At 54.1% G+C, this 25,432-nt stretch overlaps 1 protein-coding gene across 1 annotated transcript in view; it reads left to right on the plus strand.

The window, feature by feature from the left end:
- The window catches only part of CACNA1I (calcium voltage-gated channel subunit alpha1 I), a 114,849-nt gene that overhangs the window by 52,802 nt on the left and 36,615 nt on the right, over positions 1 to 25,432 (plus strand). Inside the window, exons 5-9 of the mRNA XM_070790445.1 lie at positions 4,760 to 4,919; positions 11,536 to 11,851; positions 13,220 to 13,312; positions 16,542 to 16,848; positions 19,853 to 20,277. Of these exons, the coding sequence (XP_070646546.1) occupies positions 4,760 to 4,919; positions 11,536 to 11,851; positions 13,220 to 13,312; positions 16,542 to 16,848; positions 19,853 to 20,277 (1,301 nt within the window). The remainder of the gene's footprint in view (positions 1 to 4,759; positions 4,920 to 11,535; positions 11,852 to 13,219; positions 13,313 to 16,541; positions 16,849 to 19,852; positions 20,278 to 25,432) is intronic.

Raw genomic sequence — 25,432 nt, forward strand, 5'->3', positions numbered from 1 at the left:
CCTCAAGGCTGCCCAGCCAGAACTGGCTCCCAGATGTCCTGTCCTGAGTTGGTGCTCTGTCTGCTCATCAGAGAAAGGGCTACACTGGATGTTCTGAGGACTCTGGGGTCCTCTTCCATCTTAACTAGGGGAGCAGGGCCCCAAGCTACACTCATGGGTCACCTGCAGCCTGCCCTCATCAAGGCCCACCTGGTCTCCATCCAAGGCTCAAGAGTCACAGAGACCAAAACCAGGTAATCTCACCCCGGGAGAGGAAAAGGGAGAGCCATAAGGGAGTGAGAGGCAGAAAGCCTTCTAAGTATCTGGGGGTGAGAATCAGAGAAGGCTGCCTGGAGGAGGAGGCCTTGGCTGAAGAGAGGTGTGGAAGATAAGCAGAAAAGGTAGTCTGAGGTAGATGGTGATGGGTCTTAAGAGCAGTCTCTGCCTCTTTCTCTCCACCTCTATTCTCTGTCTACAATTCTCTCTTTGTTTCACTTTCTCTGTCTCTCTCTCCTGTAGCGGTTGCCAGGGGAATCAAGGGCATGGCGGAACCCTCCGACTTGCTTGAGCTAATTACTTGACTGTGGGCGTTGAAAGGAGGATTAGCTGGGTTCTCGTGAGGTCCTTCCTGGCTCCCTAATCCCGTGGCCCCTGTTCCCTGGCACGGAAGCGATGAACTTGCTCTGAGTCCCTAATTAGCTAATTATGCCCTGGCTCTGTGGCCCTGGGACTCCCTGGGCCCCAGGGGGGCTGTGAAGTGAGCTGGGGTTCAGCTCAGCAGAGGGGAGGAAGGAGGGGAGGAGAGATCGGGCTGCCATTAAGGGAAGCCGGCGGCCAGGCAGGTTCTCAGGAGCCTTTCAGAATTTCAATGTCCTGGAGAACTGGGAAATGTAATTAATTGAGCAACAACAGCTGGGCCCGGGGGGAGTAGGCGGGAGCAGCCAGGCTGGGATGGTGCAGAGCGGCCTCCTGCAGGCCTCTCTGAGCCCACCGCTTCTCAGGGCTGCTGCCTGGCCCTTCATGCTTGCCTCCTGCCTCTGTCCTGTCCTCCAAGATTGTTACATCAGCTTTAAAGCCCAGAGCTGGTCAGGGGCTCAGCCTGCTTAGAAATCTCCCAAGTAGCCACCTAGCAGAGACCCCCGGATGCCCTCTCTGACCGGTCACTCCTCTGTGCCTTTGCCACGGCTCCTGTCATCCTGCAGGGCCCAGCTCGAGTCAGTGCCTCCAGCGATGTGCCTAGAGCTCCCTTACTCCGCAGGCCTTGTCCCTTTCCCCAACACTGGGGTCCCCTGTCCCTCTGCTGGCAGACTGCAAACTCTGCAAGGGGTGAAAAATGGGATTTGGGATTTCCCACGAGCCCAGCACTGTGCCTGGTATGCAACAGTTCTTGTAAGTGTTTGATGAATGAATGAATGATGGGGCACCAGAAAGGCCTGCGACTGACTGACTTGATGTTTGGATGGATTGCAAGCTGATTGCTCTGATTTTTCACTTCCCTCTTTCTGCACACCCCGTGTTGTGGGGGCGGATGTGGAGGGAGCAGGGTACTGAGCCCTCACTCACCCTGGCTTGCTCTCAGTTGGAGAGCAGGAGCCTGCAAGGGAGCCCCACTGTCTTTCCCAAGAGGAGGCTGACCTAGTTTTGTGGGGTGGGAGGATGGGGGTGAGCATTAATTATTGATTGGAAATTGCTCCATACAGAGCTCGTGATGCAAATCCCAAATAATTATCCTCGTTAATAACTACCTCAGCCATTGCCCCTGGAATAAATAAAAATCTGGACAGAGCCAGTCTTCTTGTCACCATCCTTTCATCCTCCCCTCTCCAATATTCCACCCCTCCCCATGACTTTGCACATTGTTCATTCACAAGCAGTCATTCAATAAATGTTGAATGTAAATGGCTGAGACTCTGCTCTGGGCCAGGACCTGCTGGGTTCTGGGAGTACTGAGGTGACTCAGACAGACCCTGTCCCCAGGAGCGTATAGCCCAGTGGAAAAAACAGGAGAGTAAATGGGTAATTATATATTAGGGTTAGAAGATTAGATGTTGATGTAAATGGTGCCTCCAAGGTTGTGCAGTATGCAGCCTGCACAGCTGTACATGACAGCCTACGCTGGGTCAGAGGTGCTACAGTGGCCCAGAACAGATGAGCGAGAGATGGGTTTAGAAGGGGTATGGGAAGTCACAGAGAGACTTCACAGAGAGAAGGCAGATCCTTAACTGAGCTATGGTGGCTAAATAAAGGTTTGCCAGGCACAAGAGAGGTGGAAGAGCGTTCTAGAAAGAGGGAACAGCATGAATAAAAAAAGCATGGAGGTGTGAAATCCCATGGTATCTTTGTGCATGTGTGCTTGCTAAGTCAATTCAGTTGTATCCGACTCTGTGTGACCCTATAGACTGCAGGCTGCCAGGCTCCTCTGTCCATGGGATTCTCCAGGCAAGAACACTGGAGTAGATTGCTGAGTCGTCCTCCAGGGGATCTTCCCGACCCAGGGATCGAACCCTCGTCTCTTACATCTACTGCATGGGTAGATGGGTTCTTTACCACTAGTGCCACCTGAGACCTAGGGTGTGCCTGGGGACAGAGGGAGGGAGAGAGGAAGATGAGGCTAGAGAGGGTACACAGGAATCACAGGATCTTGGGTGGTGTACACTCAAGGGTGACCCACTAGCTCTTGACGCTCTTTGGAGCCACAGACACTTATGTGGACCTTCTTCCCAGAAAAATTCATGGCATCATACTTGCATATTTTATAGCAATTTCATAAGGTTCAATGACCTCTTGTAGTCCTTCCAGTGACCTCCCCCCCCACCTGCCAGGGGTCCACAAACCCTGGTTGCTGAAGAGAATGTCATCTGTTTGTACACATAGTGATGACATGTCCCCATTTGTGTTCTAGAGTGGCTGTTACCAGAAATTATCCCCTCTCTGTCCTGGGCTCTGCTTTCCCTGGGCTGGCTTCAACCCCAGACAGGCACTATCCCTGGGAAGCAAGATGGCCCCAGCAACTCCAGGCTTCACTCCTCCCAACTTTATTCCCTGCAGTAAGAGAGCGTCTCTTTTCCTGTAATTCCATCAGAAGTCTCATTGTCAACTCTCATTGGTCCTAGGTAGAGTCACATACTCATCCTGGACCAATCACGGAGCTAGGGAAACAGACTATGCTGATTGGCCAAGCCTGGGTCATGTGATCTCCATGTCAGCGCACGCAAACCATGGAACTGGAATGGAAGAGTGATGCTGTGTTCAGAGGACTGGGAAAGAGGGCTGGGCAAAGCCACAGAGGTGGCCCACCTGTCTGGGACGTGCATTCCCGTGGGTTCTCCAGTGACTGGGGTGGCTGGATCTTCTTGAGGAGTCAGGAGGGAGTGGGTGACATGCAGACCATTACCAAAGCCATGGCAGTGGATGACATCACCCAGACTTGAGAGAGCAGGTGCTTTTCGCAGCTGGGGGCTGAGCCCATGGGGAGAGAGGGCTTGGAGGGTGCAGATGGGCCAGCCCAGGCAGGCGGGGCAGAAGGGAAGGGTAGGGGAGACAGACATGAAGAGCAGCAAGTGTGTGAAGTGGTGCCGAAGCTGAGCCTGTTCCCCACTTCCTCTGTGGGTGGGGGCCCCAGTGTTTGCTGAGACTTGGGTGTGGGCCCTGAGCTGGGGGATCTTTGTAGCGTGGTTGCTGTCTTCTTGGGCCCCTCTGCTGAGGGGTCTTATCCTCCAAGAGGGGAAGGGACTGGTTCAAGGTCCCACAGGTCCCAGAGGCCAGCAGCGTGAGGATTTGAACCCTGTTCTCTCTTCATCATGGGCTATGTGCTTTCCACAGGCTTTCCCTACCTGCAGAGTTCTGGGATGTCAGACCTCCTCAGGAAGTGACTGACATGTTCTGTTCCCCTCTCCATGCCTGCCTGAAGCCCCAAACAGGGCACCCCATCACCCTCCCTGGGGACGTCTATCTCCTCTCTCATTTCCCCGTTTTCTCCTCTTGTTGCCTCTGGCTTGGCTTGTTCATTGTAGCTATTTCTAAGGAAAGGAAAAGTCCTCTTCCTCTGGCATCAGGACAGGTCTGGGTACCTTGGCTGGCCAAGGTTCATCTCTAGGTGGTTCTGAGAACTCTTCCTGATTTCATCATGCAGTGGGGTGGGTTAGCAGGATGGTTTTGGTTGGTACTGATGTGTCCTGGCACGGTCAGGGCACTGACTGTTCCAGAGATAAAGGACACTCAGGACACATTTATTAGGGTACCAGTGCCCATCCTGGGTGGGTTAGGGAGATGAGATAGCCTCAGTCTCAGACCTCTGGGTACTTGGGGGCTATGGAAAGAGTGCTAACTTGGTGTCAGGACACCTGGTTTAAATCCAGACCCTGCTGCTTCCTATCTGTGCGAACTTGGGCAAGTAGCTTCAGCTCTATGAACCTCCAGTTGCCTTTTCTATAAAATAGGGATAATATTACCACCCTCATAGAGTTGTCATGGAGACTGAAGAGCTCGTATTTGTGCATTACCCCGAAAAGCATTTGGCACATTAAAAGCGCTCCGTAAATATCTGCTTATTCACCCATGATCTAGTGGAAATATAGCGGGACGCAGAGCCATTTGCATGGCTTCTGGGAGAAGGGGTCTGGTGGCCACTGAGCAGGTTGAGGGCAATAAGGAGCCCCTGCCCACGTGTCCCACCTCTCCTCTCACCACCCCCTCTCTGTTCCTCTAACCCTGCTCCCTCCCTCTCCTCTCCGGGCCCTCTGCCCCTGTCTGCCAATCCCTCCACCCTTCCCTCGCCCAGGTATGCGGATCCTGGTGAACCTGCTCCTGGACACACTGCCCATGCTGGGGAATGTCCTCCTGCTCTGCTTCTTTGTCTTCTTCATCTTTGGCATCATCGGCGTGCAGCTCTGGGCCGGCCTGCTTCGCAACCGCTGCTTCCTGGAGGAGAACTTCACTATGTGAGTGCAGCCCCCCATCCCCTGCCCTGGGACTCCTGGCCGGCTTTACCTGGGGCATTGTTCATGCAGAATGTTTCCAGGCTAGGAAGGTCTCCCCATTGAGCACCTGGTCCCCATCCTTACTCCCGGTGGAGCAGAGAGATTAAGGGATGTGCCCAGGTGAGTTGGTGGTAGGTGTCCCATGAATGGTTGGACACCAAAATGAGAGCAAAAGGCCTCTGAGCCCTCCAAACTGTTATCACAAAGTCCCAGTCCAAGATAGGCCTTTAGATGCTAATTCAGCTCCTACTGACTCTTACTTAACACATAGTTTTAACTTACTGGGTGAAAGTGAAAGTGTTAGTCACTCAGTCATATCCGACTCTTTGCAACCCTATGGTCTGTAGTCTGCCAGGCTCCTCGGTCTATGGGATTTCTCAGGCAAGAATACTGGAGCAGGTTGCCATTCCCTTCTCCAGGGGATCTTCCCAACCCAGAGATGGAACCTGGGTCTCCTACATTACAGACAGATTCTGAGCCACCAGGGAAGCAGGAAGCAGCTTACTTGGTAGTTGGGACCAAAAGAGTGGAAGCATCGAACCAGAAGGAGGTTGGGTAGGAGGGGGAGACCCAAGCAGAAGTGACGACAGCAAGGAAAAGCAAGACAGAAAACCTCAAAAGCAGACATGAAGCCTGGCTGCCTAATTACAGCACAGACATTCCCATCGGTGACTCTGAGTCATCAGGGAAAGGTCAGCTTGCACTTGGCCCACGTGTGTCTAAAAGCAGTGGGGGTGGACAGCTCCCTAGAGAGAGGCTTGTCCAAAGCTATGTAAACAGAAATTGAGCTGTGGCTCTTGGAGAAGTTGGGTTGAGTCGTCGGAGAAATTGGACCTCTGTAGCATCTCAGCGAGGAGGGGTGAGCAGCACCTTTGAGTACACATACATGGCCATATGTAGTTGGACATGACTAAGCTTTCATTTCGTTTCACTAATATGCGTTAGTGCACTCCTGCTGTGTGCAGGCCCCAGGGACACAGGTAGGAAAGCATTTTCATTCATCCTGTGACTTGACACGCTCACCGAAGCGGCGGCATTTGCGCAGCTCGGGGGAGGATGCAGCAGAAGGTGGAGTTCCAGCCCTTGGGGATCGAAGGGTGCAGGGACGTGGGGGCACTGCACAGGCAGGGGCTGGGCCTCCCTGTCCGCCTGACTGCTGGTTGTGGGGATGGAGCTACGCTGGAGAGCCAGGGGGAAGCCTGGGGAAAGAACTGGCTCCCTCTGCAGGGCTCCCTCTGCAGCGCTGCAGGGGCAGATCAGGGCCAGGGCACCCTTGTGGGTCAGGGCCCTGTTTGGGGGAGGGGAGCACACAGTGTCAGTCACTTGTAAGGGGCAGGCCCTGCTTCTCCTGGTCTGGCCTGCACAGATGGAGATGGGCAGGTGTGAGCTCTCAGCTTTGGGGGTTCAGGTCACATCCAGGCCCCTCTGCCTCCCATGGATCTTTTCCTAGTTCATCCTGAGGTGGCCCCCTCTCATTCACCCAGCTCAACCCCAGTGTCACCTCCTCCTGGAGGCCTTCCCTCACCACCCCTTTCCCTCAGACATTATCCCGCTTGATTTTCTTGGCACTGTCTCTGTCTGAACCTGTCTCACTTGTGAGTTTATCTTCTGGGTTGTTGGGCATCTCTAGTCCAGTTCATCACCTTGGTTAGCAAGGATGACACGCTCCTGTGTGACACGGGTGGTGACGATGGTGCTTGACTTTTGACCCCATGCGGAGACCCGGAAACTGAGGCTGAGAGAGGAGAACCTTGCTCCAGGACCTCCAAAGCCTCCCGTGACCACCCCCCAGTGAGTGTGCACAAAGCCTGCCCCAGGCACATAGGCCCCCAGGGAGACCCCAGATGGCCAGATGGAGGGTTCTTGATGAGCAAAGGCGATGTCACCCACCTAGGAAGTGGCAGGGCTCCGTCTCGTGTCCTTTGCAAAGCATCTGCTCTCTTCTGGCAGATTCTGTCTAGCCATTAATGCACACGCACGACTGTTTACACCCCAGACAAGTTTTAAAAATGGGAATTGCTTTGGCAATGTGTCCTGAGTGTGTCTTACATCAGTGTTTCTTATTCTACAAATGAACCACAGCTCAGTGAGCCAGCCTCTGTCTATGGACTTTGTGCAGTTACCAGGTTTTTGGTTTTACGTGGAAGCCTGCAGGGAGCATCGTGTATGCTTGCCATCTTTGTATGCCCTTGTGTGATCAATAACTAGACTCATAATTGCTAGTCGAAGTGTAAGGCACACCTCTGAGATACTGTGGGTTCGGTTCCAGACCACGGAAATAAAGTGAGTCATGCGATTTTTTTGGTTTCCCAATGCATGTTAAATTATGTTTACACCATCCTGTGGTTTTTTTTTTTTTTTTTTAATATTTCTTTTTATTTATGTGGCTGCACCAGGTTTTAGCTGCAGTATTTGGAATCTTCGATCTTTGTTGCGGCGTGTGAAATCTTTAGTTTTGGCACGCAAATTCTTAGTTGCAGCATGAGGGACCGACTTCCCTAACCAGGGATTGAACCCAGGCCCCCTGCATTGGGAGTGTGAACCACCAGGCAAGTCGTCTGGAGTCTGTTAATTGTGCAAGAGTATATAAAAAAGAACATGCCCCAACTGAAAATATTTTATTGCCAAAAAATGCTAGCCATCTCTGCTGAGCCTTCAGTGAGTCATAGTGGTAACAACAAACATCATTGATCGAAGATCACCATAACAGACATAATAATAATGAAAGCTTGAAATAGTGCAAGAATTACCAGAATACGACACAGAGACACCAAAAGAGCAGATGCTGTGGGAACAGTGGTGTTGGTAGGCTTGTTTGAGGCAGGGTTGCCATAAACTTTCACTTTGTAAGAAGGATAATAAAGCAAAGCTTAATAAAATGAGGTATGGGGGATTCTCTGGTGGTCCAGTGGCTAAGACTCCACATGCCCAATGCAGGGGGCCTGGGGTTTGATCCCAGGTCAGGGAACTAGATTCCGCATGCTGCAAGATTGCACACACCCCAACTAAAAAGATCCACATGCCACAGCTAAGATCCAAGATCCCACATGCTGCACCTCAGACCCAGTGCAGCCAAATAAGTAAGTAAATAAATATTTAAAAATAATAAAATGAGCTATGCCCTGTGTCCATTAAAAAAAGATTTTTTTTTAATTTTTAAATTGAAAGATAATTACTTTACAGAATTGTGTTGGTTTCTGCCAAATATCAATATAAGTCAACCATAGATATACATATGTCTCCCTCCCTCTTGAACCTCTGTGTCCATGTTTTTTATTTGCCTTTTTTGGTTAAGGTATAAATTACACTCAGCGCCAGGCACAGCTATTAGGTGCTGTGGGGGGCGGGGTGCTCAGTGAGGTTTTCCCTGGATTAAGCACGGGTGTAAATCTACCCTGAGAAATTCACAGTGCCCAACAGGGCTCCATCCTGCCCCTTCCTCGTCACCCTCCCCCTCGCCCCAACGTAGTCGCTATTCTGATTTCTTATCTCCATGGACTCCCTTTGCCTGTTTCTGAGGTTTCTTTAGATGAAATCATACAGGCGGTTACCTTCTGTGTCTGCATCTTTGGCTCATGGTCCTGTGTCTCTGAGGTTCATCCAAGTTGCTGCATGTATCAGTAGCTCCTTTTTTATTGCTGCAAGGCTCCCACTGACTGAATACACCACGAAGTGTTGTGTTTTTCCATTCTCCTGTGGATGTGGGTGGTTTCTAGTTCTTTGGTTCAGTGCCTCATGAATATTCTTGCCCATGTCTTTGGGTGGATATGGCCGTTCCTTCTTTTGGGTAAATTCCCAGGAGTAGAAATGCCAGGTGAAGGGAGTGCCTGTGTTTACTGGCTTGTAAATTTTGTCAAGCCGTTTTCCAGGATGGTTGCACTGAATGTTCACTAGCAAAGTCTAATGAGTTCCAGTTGCCCCACATTCTATGCCGATGTTTGGAATTGTCAGTCCTTTAATTTTTACCATTCTAGTGAGAGTGCAGTGGCGCCTTATTGTGGTTTTAATTTGCAACTTAATTTGAATTTTCCTGATGGCTAGTGGTGATAGGCACTTCTCTGTGTGTTTATCAGCCATTGGTATATCTTCATGTGAAGTGCCTGTGTGGTTTTTGCCATTTTAAAATTGAATTGCCTTTATTTTTCTTATAAATTTGTAGCAGTTCTTTATATTCTGGATTTGAGTCCTTCAGTGGATATATATGTATTTATGACATATATCATATATTTGATTCCAGTTTGAATTTTATGTTTTCACTCTTTTCTCCCCCTTTAAAATTTTTCTTAATTTTGTTTTTTCTTCTTCCATTTTTATTTCTTTTTAAAAGTTTTTTTGTACTTCTGTATTTTTTCTTTTCTAATTTTCTTTTTGTCTTTTTGCAGTTTTCACTTTCTTAATGGTATCGTTTGATTGATAAACAGAAGCTCCCCAGTTATAATGAGGACCAGATTATCAATTACTTTTCTAGTATTATTTTTTGTATGCAGTGTAAGAAATCTTTTTCTAACCCAAGGTTATGAACTGTCCTCCAGTGTTTTCTTTTAGAAGCTTTCTTGTTTGTGTCTTTCACATTTAGGTGTGTATTCCATTTCAAGTCATTTTTAGTATGGCATGCGTTTGGGGTCAAGATTCATTTTTCATGTGGATGACCAGTTGTCCCAGCGCTGCTGCTGGAGAAGTCCATCCTTTCTCCAGTGAATTGTCAGAGTGCCTTTATTACCATTGGGGGACCATATGTATTTGGGTCATATGTCCACATGTTAATTGTTGATGGATGTTGCCAAAGTGCCCTCTAGAAGGGTTGTGTCAATTTAAACTCCCACTGCTAGTGTATGAGCGTGTCTGTTTACACTCACCCCCACACTCAATATTATCAACCCTGAAATGTTTGCTGTTTGGATGGATGTAAAGTGATCTCACTGTAATTTTTGTTTGCATATTCCTGTTATTAGTGAAGTGAGCATCTCTTCCTGTATGTTGGTCATTTTGATTTCTTCTGTGAATTTTCCATTCTTTCGTCCTTTATTTCCCTAGTGGATTCTTTTTCTTATTGAGTTATTAGAGATTTTAATATGTTTTAGATGGTTATATTGTATTTGTTTTATGTGTTTCAAATACTTTATCACAGGGGATGGCAAACTCTGGCCTGTTTTTGTGAATAAAGTTTTGTTGGAACACAGCCATGCCCACTTGTTTATCTGTTTTCTGTGATGGTTTTCATGTTACAGTGGCAGAGTTGCATGGCTGGGACAGAGACCATGTGGTTTTCAGAAAGAAAAAAAACTTTCTATTTGTCTCTTTATGGAAAAAGTTTGCCTACTTCTGCTTTATTGCAATTTGTTGTTTGTATACTATTATTTGTCTCAGAAATTTTGTATACACTCAATCCTGTCAACCTTTTTCCTTATAGATTTTGGATTTTATGTGTCTTATATAAGAAGGTCTTACCTATCCTGAGTTAACAAAAATACCTCATATTTTCTTGTAAAGTTTTTGTGGTTACTTTTGTTGCACTTATGCTTTTTTATTCACCAGGATTTTATTATTTAAAATTTTATGATATATTTTACTTAACCTAGTATGTCCAAAATGCTATTTTCAGTGTGCGATCAATACAAACAATTGAGGAGATAATAGATGTTCTTTTTTCCTTTCAATACCATGTCTTCCATAAGTTTATTTTTGTATGTGGTGTGAGGTAGGGATCTAACTTTATTGTTTTCCAAATGGATAGCAGATGTCTTAACACCGTTGATTGCCTAGTCCTTCTGTTCTCCATGGGTCTGAAAAGGCTTCTCTGTAATACACCAAGTTCTCTTTTATGCCTGGGTTTGTGCCTGTGTTCTGTGGTGCTCCACGAATCTTTCTGTTCCTGTGCAATACCACAGTGTACATTTTGACCTCTTGTAGGGCTGTACTCCACTCATCTTTATTCTTTTAAAAAATTGTCTAGACTAGTCTCCCATTTATATAAATCCTAGAACCATCTGGCCAGGTTTCATAGACAAAAGCATGTTGGAATTTTCATTGGGATTGCCATGAGTCACAGATTAGCTCCATAGGATGGGTAGGGCAGGGATCGCTATCTCTGTTTTACAGATGAAGAAATTGAGATCCAGAGAGGGGAATTGACCAGCCCAAGGTCACATAGATGGGACAGGGTGGGACAGGAAGGTATCTTACCTTGATTCGTTGAACCGGTAAAATTCAGCATTTGTATATTGAGCACCTGATCTGTGCCGAGCAGACAGTGTGCAGGCACTAGGGGTGCTGAGACCCAGTCCTCGCCCTGAAAGAGCTCCAGGATCCCAGGGAAGTTGGGTGCATTTTCCCCAAGAGCAATAATGGAGTTTGTGCAGGGCCTCAGGCTCCCTGAGGAGGGGGGACCCTGGAACGTCCCTCAGTGAGGAGGTGGGAGTTTTTGTGACGATGCCAGAGGTGGAGAAAGGTGTCCCAGGCAGCGGGAACAGCCTGTATGAAGGCCTTGAAGTGATGCCGGCTGGTGGTCCCAGTCCTGCCATGCCGCGTGGCGGTGACCCCTCCCCTTCTCCTCTTTTCTGCACCGTCACCTGCGCAGACAAGGGGATGTGGCTCTGCCCCCCTACTACCAGCCGGAGGAGGACGACGAGATGCCCTTCATCTGCTCCCTGTCGGGGGACAACGGCATCATGGGCTGCCACGAGATCCCTCCGCTCAAGGAGCAGGGCCGCGAGTGCTGCCTGTCCAAGGACGACGTCTACGACTTCGGGGCGGGCCGCCAGGACCTCAACGCCAGTGGGCTCTGCGTCAACTGGAACCGCTACTACAACGTGTGCCGCACGGGCAGCGCCAACCCCCACAAGGGCGCCATCAACTTTGACAACATCGGCTATGCCTGGATCGTCATTTTCCAGGTGAGGCCCTCGGGCTTGGCACCGGCCCCTGTGCTGGGGGCTGGGGGTGGGCAGGGGTCGGGGGAGCAGCTTCACCCGGCACTCTGTGCTAGACGCTTGCCACCTGTGTCACTGAAGTCTGCCTGACCTGCAGGCACGACAGGCACTATCATGCCCATGTTCCAGACAGAGCAACTGAGGTTTGGAGAAAGGACTGTAGGCCCTCGGGTGTATTGCCTGAAGTCTCTGTGCCTCAATTTGCTTATCTCTAAAAATGGGGGTGGAACTTCCCTGGCGGTCCAGTGGTTAAGATTTTCACCTTCCCATGCAGGGGATGCAGGTTCATTCCCTGGTCGGGGAGCTAAGATTCCACATGCCTTGCAGCCAAAAAACTAAAATGGAAGTAATATTGCAACAGGTTCAATAAAGACTTTAAAAATAGTCCACATCAAAAAAAATTTTTTTTTAATTAAAAAAATGGGGGTTATATCAGCTCCCTCCCCCTGCCCCCCAACCTTGAGTGGCTGAGAAGAATAAACCAGACGATGTGAGCAGAGCCCAGCATGCGGTGAGTGCTCGGTCAGGGTTACTTTTCTGCTGTGGTTGGAAGGAAGGATGGGGCAGGCGCAGAGTGTGGTGGCTGAGAAGCCGCTGAGAGGGCTGCTCTGCGAGCTTTGCTCTGGGGAGCATCAGAATCATAGACTTCAGAGCCGAAGGTGTGATGTGATCATAGCCCAGCATCTGTGTTTGGAGACCTTCCGGCCCCAAGAAGGGGAATTGCTCTGTGCAATTGCCCAGAAGCCAACAAGACCGCAGTGCTGGGAAGGATCCAGTGTTCATCTTGCCCAAGACTGCTCTGCTTTTCCTCTCTGGGGAAGTGCATGGGGGACAGAGTCACACCAAGCTCAGCACAGCCACTGTCCCTGGCTCAGCCGAGCTGCACCCCCAGCCCTGCCGGGCGGGCTCTGTTAATCCCATGCACTGAAGAAGCAGCTGAGGCTCAAAGAGTGAGTGGCCCAGGGGGTGAGCTGGAGTTGCAACCCAGACCCACTCCCGGCCACCTGCTTCCTCCAGTCCTTCTGCTTTGCTGTGGAAGACTGAAAGGTAGGGAGCTCTGGAGCGAGAGGGACCAGGTTAAAAGTCCCCTATCCACTCCTTGCTGGCTATGTGACATTGGACAAGTGTTCTGATCCCTCTGGACCTCAGTTCCTCACCTGCATGTTGGGGATGAGGATGCCTGCCCAGTGGAGCCCTCGGGAGAAGTATGAGAGAGAACACGTGTAGTGCCCAGGTGCTGGGGGACCTCTGTCTGGGGCACTCGTTTTGCTGCCTGCCTTTCCAGAGGCTCGGCCAACTCAGCCTGTCTCTCCTGCTCTGTTCCGGCTGCAGGTGATCACTCTGGAAGGCTGGGTGGAGATCATGTACTATGTGATGGATGCTCACTCCTTCTACAACTTCATCTATTTTATCCTGCTCATCATAGTAAGTGTCAAGGGAGCTGGTGCTCTCCAGGCAAGCTCCAGGACCCACAGGCCAGGGGACCAGAGAGTCTTTGGGAGTCCCCAGGGAGACCCTCCGAGCCCACAGAGCTGAGTGGGAGAGAGCAGGAGGGGCAGTTTTAAAATGCACCCGAGCCACGGGTGATTGAAGGGTCTCGTTGGGGGTGGCTGCTGGAGGCATCCATCACTTCTGATTGCCTTCGTTTCTCATTTCTGGGCATTGAAGTCCACCCAGCACTCAAGTTTCTCTGCCTTGCAGTCTCTGGGAATACATTCTTTTATGACCATAGCAGGGATGCAGCCCCCAGATGAAGCTTCTCAAGAGCTCCAGCATCTCCCTTGTTTCCTGGGGCGGGAAGATGAGATGCTGTGAAACTGAAGGCTGGGGTGGCTTCCCAGGCAGGGTCTGGAGGGGAGACTGAGCCTGGGTGTGGGCTCCTGGAGCTCCTTGGAATTCTTGGAGGGACCCACGCCTCTCGGGCATCTCTTCCTTGTGGGGGAGACTTGGAGGTGAAGGGGGGCTCTCTCTACCCCCAGAGAGGGCTCCTCTGCTGACCAACCCCTCTACCCCCACCACAGTCTCCTCTAAGCTTAGAGCTCATCCACTCTGTCATGCCTGACAGTCTCAGCCACAACACAGTCCTCAAATGTCAAGGTGATTCACTCCCAGGAAAGTCACTGCTGGCTCCCCGCTGTAGGGCTGGGTTGTCTGGCTCCCTGGTGTTAGGAGAGGGTGCGCTTAGCGCTGCACCCCCTCCTGGGCTGCTGGGACTTTGACCTGGGGATTCAGGACAAACTAAGCTGAGACACACCCAGTGCTGGCTTAGCTTCAGTGCCTTCCTGGGGGTGCTGGAATGCCTTCCTGAGGGTGCCAGAATGCCTTCCATAAGGAAACAGTGCCTATAAAAGAAGATCCCAGGCTTTGTTCAGCATCCCTACCCATCCACTGGTTCGTTCATTCCCCAGCACTTTCAGGGAAGCCTGCACTGTGCCAGGCCCCAAGTGCTGGGTATCGAGCAGTGGATCTGGCCTGCCCTGCCCTCTGGGAGCTCACAGTCTCACTGGGAAACAGGCTGCAGCATCAGGGACCAGCCGCATCTTAGGAGCTGCCGCAAAAGGAAGCCCAAGAGGCTAAGGGAGTCCAAAGGAGGCTTCTTGTCCAGCCTGGAGAAGGGATGGGGAAGTGAGAGGTTTCCTGGAGGAGGTGATGCCGGAATCAAAGCTTAAAAGCTGGAGGGGGAAGAGCCAGAGGAAGCGCCTTTCTGGGCAGGGGGCGCCTTGTGGAGACCTTGAACCCAGACAGAATCCTGCAGTGGGGCGGACTCTGAAGCACTGGGGTGGCGAGGGGAGCCTTGAGATTCAGCGAGAAGCGGCCAGATGCTTCATCTGCTTCTCCTGATGGAGTTAGGACAGGGTCTGGGGGTGGCACCTTTCAGCGTGATTCTGGGCAAGCCCCTTGGCTCCCAAGCTCATGCTGAAGTGAGGAACAGAGGTGACATCTGGTTCACGGGCCCTGGGAGGGTTAGAGGAGACAGGGCCTGCCGCCTGCACAGCTCCTAGCACGCAGTACTTGCTCAGTAAATGAGTCCCGCTGCTATTGTTGCTGCAATCATTGGGCCCCAGGTGGTGACCCCATCTCAGGGAAAAGGGTGGCTGGCGGGAGGCCGGGGTGCTGGGTTGGCCAGGTGCTAGGAAGAGGGTAGCGAGCAGCGCCTGAGCGACCATTCTGTCCTTTGACCTTCACAGCCCTGGCCAGGCCGGGTCACCTGCCCATTTCTCAGGTGTGCACCCTGACCCTCAGAGAGGCGAGGCGCTTGGCTTGGACCATGCAGCCAGTGAGGGTTCTCATTCCTGAGACCCAGGTCCCCTGTGCTCCTTCTGGCCGGATAAGTCCTAAGCTCGTCTGAGCCCTCCGTTTGACAGATGGGGAAAATGGAGGTCCAGGGGGGAAATGGGGCGCTGTCTGGTCACCCAGGGACAGCGGCTGCAGAGGCAGGCTGGGCAGAGGCCGCCAAGTGTGAGGTCCCAGCGGGCGGGGTCCATGCCCCTCACGCGGGCCTGCGGAGCCCGTTTCCCGGAAATACAGAGAGCAAACGAGTGAGGCATCTTCTTACTTTAGAAGCAGGGGATTTTCCCAGAGTCTTCTGGGCCAGGAAGCCCCCTACAACCCTCACACCTCATCTCCAGAACCCCAGCTCCCAGCCGTGCTGTCAGGGAGAGGAAGGAAGAGGGGATGAGCGACCGACTGTTGCCTGCAGGAACCTTCTGGTGGGCAACCTGGAGGAGGGTGCAACGCCATCGCCTCTCTCACTGCAGCTGAGTCTGGTCCAAGGCTCAGCACGTGTCTGGGAGGACCTGACTCTGGAAACTGGGGCGGGAAGGGCCCTTCTGGCTCTGGGGGCCCCTGGAGTGGGGCCTGAGGACTTGAGGTAGCAGAATCCCTAACCTTTCCCTACCACCCAGTCCAAGCACACAAGGAAATGCTTTCTAAAGCAAGCCTCTCTAGTGGGATCTGCGGGCTTAACTAGGGCCCAAGTCAAGGCCATAGCGAGGGCAGGGCTGGAGTGGGTTTCAGGGCTAGCAGAGCCTGCAGGGTCTCTGCCTCCCTCCCCTGCCTCAGTGTCAATGTCCCAGGTGGGAGGGCAGCTGTGGTCAGGACCTAGGGGTCTGAAGTGGGTGGGCTTGGAAGCAGGCTTCAGGGAAGCAGCCTTCTGGGGGGCTGTCCGGGCCACCCCTGTCCTGGGCCCCAGCCTCCTCTGGGAGCCAGGCCTCAGTGATCTTTTCTTGTTCCTATCTGTGCCCGTGCCTCTCCGTCTCTCTGGGCCCTCCACACCTTGCCCCCTCCTCTCTCTCCCTGTCCCCACCCGCCCCCTTCTCCGTGCCTCCCACACCCCCCACCTCTGTCCTCTCTGAGCCTGTCTCACCCTCCCTCGGCGTCTCTCCTTACCTTTCTCTCTGCATCCCGCTGTCTCTGGCCGTCTCTCTGCCTGTTTCATGTCTGGGATCTGCCCTGCCCCTTCCCCTGGTCCTCTTTCTGCCTCTGCATCCCCTTTGCTCTTCGCCCTGCCTCCATCCCTCGTCTCCACCGCTCCCTCTCCCGTCCCGTCTCTCCTTCTCCCTCTCCCACTGTCCTGCGGCCCCTCACCCTCACCCCCACCCGCTCTCACCCCACCATCCCCTCTGTCCCTGTCCTCTCCTCCCGTTGGTCACAGGTGGGCTCCTTCTTCATGATCAACCTGTGCCTCGTTGTCATAGCGACCCAGTTCTCGGAGACCAAGCAGCGGGAGCATCGGCTGATGCTGGAGCAGCGGCAGCGCTACCTGTCCTCCAGCACGGTGGCCAGCTACGCCGAGCCCGGCGACTGCTACGAGGAGATCTTCCAGTACGTCTGCCACATCCTGCGCAAGGCCAAGCGCCGGGCCCTGGGCCTCTACCAGGCCCTGCGGAGCCGGCGCCAGGCCGCAGGGATGCCCGGCTCTGCCACGCCCGGGCCCCGCGCCAAGGAGCCCAGGCACTACAGTAAGTCGCGGGGCCTCCAGGGTGCTCCACCCAGGCCTGGTGTGTCTCCAGCTGGGGACTCAGACGCGGCAGTTTGAAAACGTGGCCTGTCTCTCCAGCACAAGCAGAGGTGTCCATCTAGTTCAGAACCTGGGCCTTCCCCGGGAGCTGCAGTCCACACTCTCAGTTGCCTGTCTCCTTTCCCGATCACCTGCTGGGGCCTGGGCTGGCCTGGCCTGGCCCTGGACTTGGGGAGGCCTAGCCCCACCCTGGAGGAATTCCCTTCTGACCCCGTGTGTGCACAGGACTCAGGCTCTACCGTGGCTCCCTGCACAAAACAATGAACAGTTACCTGTCCTTTGTTGTTCTGCAGCTCAGTCGTGTCTGACTCTTCGCAACCCCGTGGACTGCAGCACACCAGGTTTCCCTGTCCTTCACTATCTCCCGGAGTTTGCTCAAAATCATGTCCTTTGAGTCAGTGATGCCCTCCAACCATCTCATCCTCTGTCATCCCCTTCTCCTCCTTCCTTCAATCTTTCCCAGCATCAGGGGTCTTTCCAATGAGTCAGCTCTTTGCATCAGGTGGCCAAAGTACTGAAGTATCTGTCCTTAGTTTTCAGTTCAGTCGCTCAGTCATGTCTGACTCTTCGAGACCCCATGGACTGCAGCACGCCAGGCCTCCCTGTCCATCACCAACTCCCGGAGCTTGTTCAAACTCATGTCCAAGTAGTTGGTGATGCCATCCAACCATCTTATCCTCTGTGGTCCCCTTCTCCTCCAGCCTTCAACCTTTCCCAGCATCAGAGTCTTTTCAAATGAGTCAGTTCTTCGAATCAGATGGCCAAAGTATTGGAGTTTCAGCTTCAGCATCAGTCTTTCCGATGAATATTCAGGACTGATTTCCTTTAGGATGGACTGGTTGGATCTCCTAAGCATCAGTTCTTAGGCATTCAGCTTTCTTTATAGTTTTCCTTAGTTTCCTTTATAGTTTTCCTTAGTTTTATGAAACTATAAAATCCCTTTCTGCTGCAGACCATCCCCCCTCCCCGACCCCGCCCATGGCTTCCTGCTGCTACCTGCCTGCCTGCTCGCACACCTGAGCAGGCATGTCAGGCACCTCACACACTGTGATCTGCTCCTGCCTTGGGATCATTTCTCTTGCTCGACTGTAGACGGTTCCAGAGAGTTAGCCCCTTAGGCTTCAAAGGGTTTTCCATTCATTTTCTCATCTGTTCTAGAAAACAGTCTTAAGAAGGGAACAGAGTAATATCGGCTCCCGTGTTCAGATGGGAATACTAAGGTCTAGAGGGATGAAAGGAGTCACCCAAGGTCACACAGTGTGTTAGGGACATCAGAGTTACAGGCTCTGCCGCTCCCCGCCCCCCACCACCCAGGGGGACGTGAACCTCTCCGGTAAGAGGAGGCGAAGGAGCCACAGGAGGTGAGCCCCAGCCCAGGCCCAGCCCTGCCCCCCAGTTGGTGCCAGTGAGGAAGGCAGCCGGCCTCAGGACTGCACCCCAGAGCAGCGGCAGCTGTGACGCTGGCTGGCCTGGCTCCTCTGCGGCCCTCTGGTCTCCATCCATGGCGTGAGGATGAGGCCAGGCCCTGTGGAGTCAGCCACCCCAAGCCTCGCTCCTGCAGCTCTCATGTTCTGGGAATCTGAGATGCTCAGAGACAAGCTGGAGAATTCATCCTCAGGGCGGCCGCCCAGCCATCCCCGAGTGCCAGCCATCCAGGTGTGGTCTTGGAGGAGGCTCCAGGTGGCCCGTGGGCTGGCCCAGCACGTGGTCGGGGGAGCGGGGGTCTGGGCAAGGCTGGCACCCTGTGTTCCTGGATGATGCGGGTAGGGTGTTTACCACTTGGGGACTTCCTGCTGTCGCCTACCACTCTCTCCCGAGAAATTGCGTGGAGAGAAGCCCTTAGAAGGCTTCTGGAGGGAGGTTGTCCCCTGCCCTGGGCCTCCGTGCCTCCCCCAACTCCTCCCTTCCTTGGGAAACAAGCCTTAGGGGGTCAACCCCATGCACAGCTGGGCTGGGAAGTGCTCTTCTCTGACCTCCAATGCTGAGGTGGGCCCACCCCTGGCAGCCCCACCGGTCTAGAGGATGAGTGAGTCAGAGAGCCTTATCCAGAGGTATTTGGTAGCAAGCGTGGAAATGAAGGGTAGACATTTCAGGCTTTTCTTCCCCTTTAACGTTATATATTTTTTGTTACACAAGCAAAACCCGTTTATTCTAGGAAAACATAGACAAATATAAAGAAGGAACCAAACCACCCAAACGGAGCCTCTCTGACGCCTCTTTGAAATGGTTCACGGATCATAGAACTTGGATCCAATACTGGCCGAGCTCCTCACCTCTCCGGGGACAGCCCTGGGATGACAGCTCCTGCCCCTGCCACGTGTGGGGACCTCCTGCCCGCTCCCCAGGGCCCACCTCGACTCAGCTGTGTGGAGGGGAGCCTGGGGACGGGGAGAGGTGCTTCTAGAATGAAGACTTTCCTTTGCCCAGGGCTCCTGCCTCCTTCTTCCCTGGATGCGATAGACCCCAGGAAAATTGAGGAACATTGAGGCCACCTTGGCTTCCTCTGAGGGGTGTCTACCCTCCACACCGGCCTTTTCAGCCGTTTTCCAGGCTCCATGATGCTATGAAGCAAAACAGTGGGGACAGGCTGGGGTACCTGAAGGGTCTTTTGGTGACTAATCTTGGGGGGCCACAGGTCAGGAAGTGATGGAGCAAGGACACTCCTCAGGGCTCATCTGCGTCTTAACCAATAGAACCCACCCTACAGCTCTGTGGGGTGGGTGCTTCTGGTCCCTGCTTTTCTTTGGGGGCCAGGAAAGCCGAGAAGGGGAAGCGCATTTCCCCAGGAACCACCAGCCGTCGGCCTCCAAGCAGCGCTGGTGGGTTCCAGGCAGACCCTGTGGGCTCACGCGGGTGGTGACCCAGGTTATGCCAGACCCACTGCAGGTGGGGACTGCTTCCTGCATGACCCGAGGCCCCGACCCTGACCCCTGCTTCCTTTCCAGAGTTATGCCCCCGACACAGCCCCCTGGACCCGACACCCCACACGCTGGTGCAGCCCATCTCTGCCATGCTGGCCTCCGACCCTGCCAGCTGCCCCCGCTGCCAGCACGAGAGCGACCGGCGGCCCTCAGGCCAGGGCAGCAGCAGTGACTCGGGCCAGGAGGGCTCGGGCTCCGGGGACGCAGTGGGCAGCGAGGATGAAGTCGGCGCGGATGTGGCCCGGACCAGCGAGGACGGGGCCTCCTTGGAGCTGGGGAAGGAGGACGAGGAGGGGCCGGCCGACGGGGCGGCTCGGCTGTGCGAAGACGTGTGGCGGGAGACGCGAGCCAAGCTGCGGGGCATCGTGGACAGCAAATACTTCAACCGGGGCATCATGATGGCTATTCTGGTCAACACTGTCAGCATGGGCATCGAGCACCATCAGCAGGCCAGTGGGGAGCGGGGCGGGGCGGGCATGGGGCGGGCTGGCATGTGTGTGGCACACATGTGCTGGCACACACCTGCTGTGTGTCTGTCTCCCCTGTTCTGGGTCCCGTTCAGCCACGTGACCTCAGTGCCCAGCCCAGGGCGAGGCACGGAGGAGGCAGAGCTCAGGGTGGATGAGTGATCGAATGGCGACCTGGGGTCAGAGCCAGGGGGAGCACTTCCTGTCCCTCTCAGTGTGGACACCAGCTCACCCACAGCCCATCCCCAGCCAGTCCCCGCTGAATCCTGACTTCCATTCCTCACCTCTGCACCCAAGCCTTCCTGTCTCTTCTCTCCAAAACCCCTGGAGTGGTCTTTCCAGAAGCTGGGAGCGCCCTGGCCCCAAACTTCCACAGCCTCCGTCGCCCTCGGCACAAAATGCAGACCTTTTCACTGACGGTCAAAGCCCCTTGCGCTCTACCCATGACACACCTTCAGCAGGTGGGGCGTCCTTCTATCCCTGACCCCCACCCCAACTTCTTCTCCCCTTCCACTGTAGCCCCACGGCACTGAGGACCCCTCTGGGGTTGCCCTGCTGCCCCTGTCTCCCCTTCTTGGCTGAACTCGTGGCTTCTTCTGTCTTCAGCTCTGGAGGCATGGGGGACAGAGACTGTGTTGACGGAGTTAAATGGTGGGTCCCAGGTCCCCTGGGCCGCCAGGGGTACTGCCCAGGGTTTAGAGGTGAGGCAAGTCAGACACGACTGAACGACTTCACTTTCATTTTTCACTTTCATGCATTGGAGAAGGAAATGGCAACCCACTCCAGTGTTCTTGCCTGGAGAATCCCAGGGATGGGGGAACCTGATGAGCTGCCGTCTCTGGGGTCGCACAGTTGGACATGACTGAAGCGACTTAGCAGCAGCAGCAGCAAGTTCAGAGAAAGGGTCCTCAAAGGGGGGGGGGGCTAGCTGCCCATGGGGGCCGGGATGGCTACTGGAAGGTGGCAGGAACATAGGGAGGATGTGTGGTACCGGAGGGTATTTATGGGGGCACAGGACAGAGGGCTAGGGGGTTAGCACAGATGTCTCCATAGCTCACACTTGGCTGACAGCCTGGACAAGTCAGTCCAGCCCTGGCTCCTTTTGGAAAAACATCATTTTCTGGCTCCCACTGTTCCCCAGCCGCTAGGTGGGGGCCCTCCCTTAACCTGCACCCCAGCTGTGTAAGGAACTCTATCTAGGAGCCAGAGGGGGAGGCTTGAGGCCCAGGGAGGGGATGTTACTGACCCAAGATCCCATAGCCAGCTGGGGTCAGATTTCATCCCCCATAGGGTTTCAACACCCCCTTGGCTTCCCAGTGGTCCTCTTTCTGTGGGGCCGTCCCACCCGCCCACAGCACCCCAGGGTGGGCCCCACTCTCATTTCCCTCTTCATTAGCTCACCAGGCACAGGCTCCATTCAATTTACTTAAATGCGGCCCCTGGGGCTGCCGCCACACTCTGCTCGGAGCTGCCCGTTTGCCAGCCATTCCAGCTTAATTACGAGGGTCTCTGGGGAGGGCCAGTGGGGAGGCTTTCTGCAAGGGTAAAGTTGGTGAGACTGGCAGCCCGGACCCCCTCACCTCGGGTCTAGTCTGCTGGCCTTTGCCTGACCCAGTGTCCCCGGGGACGGTGCTGCAGTGAACGGGTGCTGCGGGGGGTTGGTCTGGCTTCTGGATGGAGCGGCACCCAGGGTGCCTGTTACGGTCCCGCCCCACCAACGCCTGAGCACGATCCCTGTGCTGGCTTGTGGAACCAGCTCACAGGAGCCCGTTTTCTCAGATTCCAGGATTTTGCAAGCCCACCCTTCCAAACGGTTTGGCCATGAAGTGAGGGGTATTTACTCGTAGAAACTGCCGTACGCTGCAAATCAGGGCTATTTTTCAGAGGCCTGTTTGCTACTGTGCCACTGGTTCCCACCTTCTCAGCCATCCCTCCAAGGCAACACAGTGGCCGCAGCTCTGACCTCTGGGTCCAGCTTCTCCCTCTCCCTGCAGCCCCAGACTCAGGCCAGGCCATGGTCCCTTCTCGAGTCCTCTCAGGGTCTCCCCACCTGGCCTGTCCCGCCTTCTCCTTCTGCTGCATCCTTTTGGGCAAACACTCCAGCCTTCAGATGGCGGGGGTTGGGGGGGCTCTTCTCTTTGGTACTGCAGGCCCCCTTTGGTCAGATGGCAGGGAGGGGGGCTCTTCTCTTTGGTACTGCAGGCCCCCTTTGGTCTCCCCGCTGGGGTGCCCTCACTGGCACCCTCTGCCCCTTCACAGGATCCTCCCTGGCCTCTTCATCCACAAGCAGATGCCCTGACTTCGTGCCCTTTCCCTCATAGGGATTGGCTCCCTGGCTCCTACTAAGCGCCAGGCCCTGAGCCAGCCTGGTGTATTGAGTTTTCACCACCATCCTCAAAGCAGGTATTAACACCCCCTGCCCCACCCCTCAACCTGACATCTACCACTGGAATGCTGAAACCCACTGCTTCATCCTTTGGTTCTGCTGTTGCTCAGGAGGGTGACCTTGGGCAAGTCACTTGGCCTCCTTCAGCCAGTAGCCCCATCTGGAAGTGGGCACATGAACCTCTCCTCCCAGAGCAGCCGGGAGGGTCGAGTGCGTTAAGAAGCCTGCAACATAGTCCGCACCCACTAGTTAGGAATGGTTTGTGAACTTCTGTTGGAACCTTACACCACCCTTGGGGTTTCCCTCATAGCTCAGTTGGTAAAGAATCTGCCTGCAATGCAGGAGACTCCGGTTCAATTCCTGGGTCGGGACGATCTGCTGGAGAAGAGATAGGCTACCCACTCCAGTATTCTTGGGCTTCCCTTGTGGCTCAGCTGGTAAAGAATCCGCCTGCAATACGGGAGACCTGGGTTAGATCCCTGGGTTGGGAAGGTCCCTTGGAGAAGGGAAAGGCTACTCACTCCAGTATTCTGGCCTGGAGAATTCCATGGACAGTCCATGGGGTCGCAAAGAATCAGACACGACTGAGCGACTTTCACTATACCACCCTTGGGCTGAGTTTACCCAGCTACCGTCTGGAGCTTAAAAAAATTATTAAGGAAGAAGTGAGGGGGAGGGAAGATTTTTAAAAATATTCTCTTTAAAGCAGCTCGGAGCGGCAGCCATTGTTTGGCGGAGCTCTGCGCAGGGCCCGCTCGTGGGGCACGGGCAGCTCTGTTCCACGCCCCTCGCTCCCATCCCAGACGGTGCTGGCAGGAAGCGATCCGCCCCCGAGTCTATTTTGAGCAACTCCCGTCTGAGGTGGTGCCGGTAGAGAGAAAGGTGGCCCAGGGCTGCCAAGGGGCAGAGAGAGAAGCTGGGAGCAGGAAGCGGAGGCCGGGGAACACATGCAGTCCGTCTCCTGCAGGGGAGGGCACCCAGAGGGGAGGCATCCTGGGGGGTCCCTCATATGGCCCAGGCTGCACACCCTGCAGGCGGCGAGCTTGGTGTGGTCGCCAAGGTGACGAGGGCATGACAGAGGTCAGGTGTCACTTTCCTTTTCCGTCTGTGAAGGGGCTACCCCTGTGTGGTCACAGGGGCTCAGATGAGAGGTGAGACGGGGGTGCCCATGGCCTGTAGGTGGTCACTGCTGCCAAGATCATGAAGGAGCGTCTCCAGGTTTCTCATGGTCATGGATACTCCGTGCAGGGACTGGCCTGGGAGGAGGTGGCTGGGAAAAGCAGGAGTCAGCCAGGCAGGGGCCTGTGTGTGACCCATGAGGTGGTCAGATGGTGCTGAAGTCTGCTCCTGACCCGGCGCAGCCCTAGAGGGGAGGGGGCCCAGAACCGTCTGGGATGGAGTCCACGTGACAGGCAGGTGGGTGGGGATGGCTTGGGCAGCCAGATTCCTCCGTTGTCATCTGCTCTCCTGTGTTGTCATATCTCTTCCTGGTATGACCTCTCGGCAGCCCCCGGGGCCGGCGGGGCGAGTGTCTTGTCCCCACTGGGCAGGTGGGGAAACTGAGGCTCAGAGAGGTGAACTGGCTTGCCCAGCGTGGCATGGTGAGCGGCTGTCAGCGCTGGGCTCCGAGATGCTGAGGTTGAATTGGAGGTTCCAGAAGGCTGATAGGAGGTGAAGGGGAGGCACCATTTCTGGGAGGGGGCTGTCTCAGCCCCACCCTCTCCTGGCACTCTCTTGACCATGCCCATGACTCCTCCCGAGCTGGGCAAGGCCTTCCTGAGACTAGAGAATGGTTGGACAACACAAAGAGGATTAGAAGCTTCCCTCGTGGTCCAGTGGTTAAGGCTCTGCCTTCCAATGCAGGGGGTGCAGGTTCGATCCTTGCTTGGGGAATTAAGGTCTCATATGCTGCAGTGTGGCCAAAAAAGAAAAAGAGGGTCAGGTTGAATGGAGTGCAAGGCAGGGGTGCAGAAACCCTCCCTAGAGCAAGGCTGACCCCAGCTGGGGTATGTCCACTGGCTCTAGCTCCCAGGGGACAGCATTCAAGGCCTCCAAATCAGTGGATGGGTCAGAACAGGTTTTATTCTTTTCAGCAGTCCTGTCAAGTCACTGCCAACCTAGATCTGGGTGACTCTAGGAAGAGGAAGATGGGATAGCTTAGTGCCTGACATTCCAGCTCTATGGGGGCTTAGGAGAGAGACACACCAACATGGGCTGCAGTCAGGGAAGGCTTCCTGGAGGTGGTGGCACTGGAGATGGATCCTGAGAGTAGACAGAGGAGAGACAAATGCAGGCACCAGGAACATAGGTATTCCTATGGAAGACCCTCTTGAGCCCTCAAGGTGCATATGCACATGGGCCAGGGCAGATAGCCCAGGAGGCCCGGGGGCTGTCCAATCATGAAGAGTCTTGAGACTGGCTTTATCCTTAGGGCAGTGGGGGAGGGAGGGCATGGAAGGCTTGTAAGCAGGTCAGTGAGTCTGTGCTGAACTGGAGCCTCAAGTCAGAAAGGCAGGGGAGGCGCAGGCACCTGGACCATGGGGAGGTATTGGGCCAGAGGGAGGAGACCTGCGTGTGAGATCTGATTCTTCCGCTGCCTGTCTGTGGCCAGGGGCAGTCACTTTTCCTCTCTGGGTCTCAGGTTTTCCGGCTGTCAGATGGGGCTACTATAGGGTAATGTTTTAGCTTTGATGGAATAATTCATGGAACGTGCTTAGCACCACCTGGCACATGGGGATGTTTTTAACACCA

Source organism: Bos indicus, chromosome 5 (genome assembly GCF_029378745.1).
Source record: "Bos indicus isolate NIAB-ARS_2022 breed Sahiwal x Tharparkar chromosome 5, NIAB-ARS_B.indTharparkar_mat_pri_1.0, whole genome shotgun sequence".
Lineage (NCBI taxonomy): Eukaryota > Metazoa > Chordata > Mammalia > Artiodactyla > Bovidae > Bos > Bos indicus.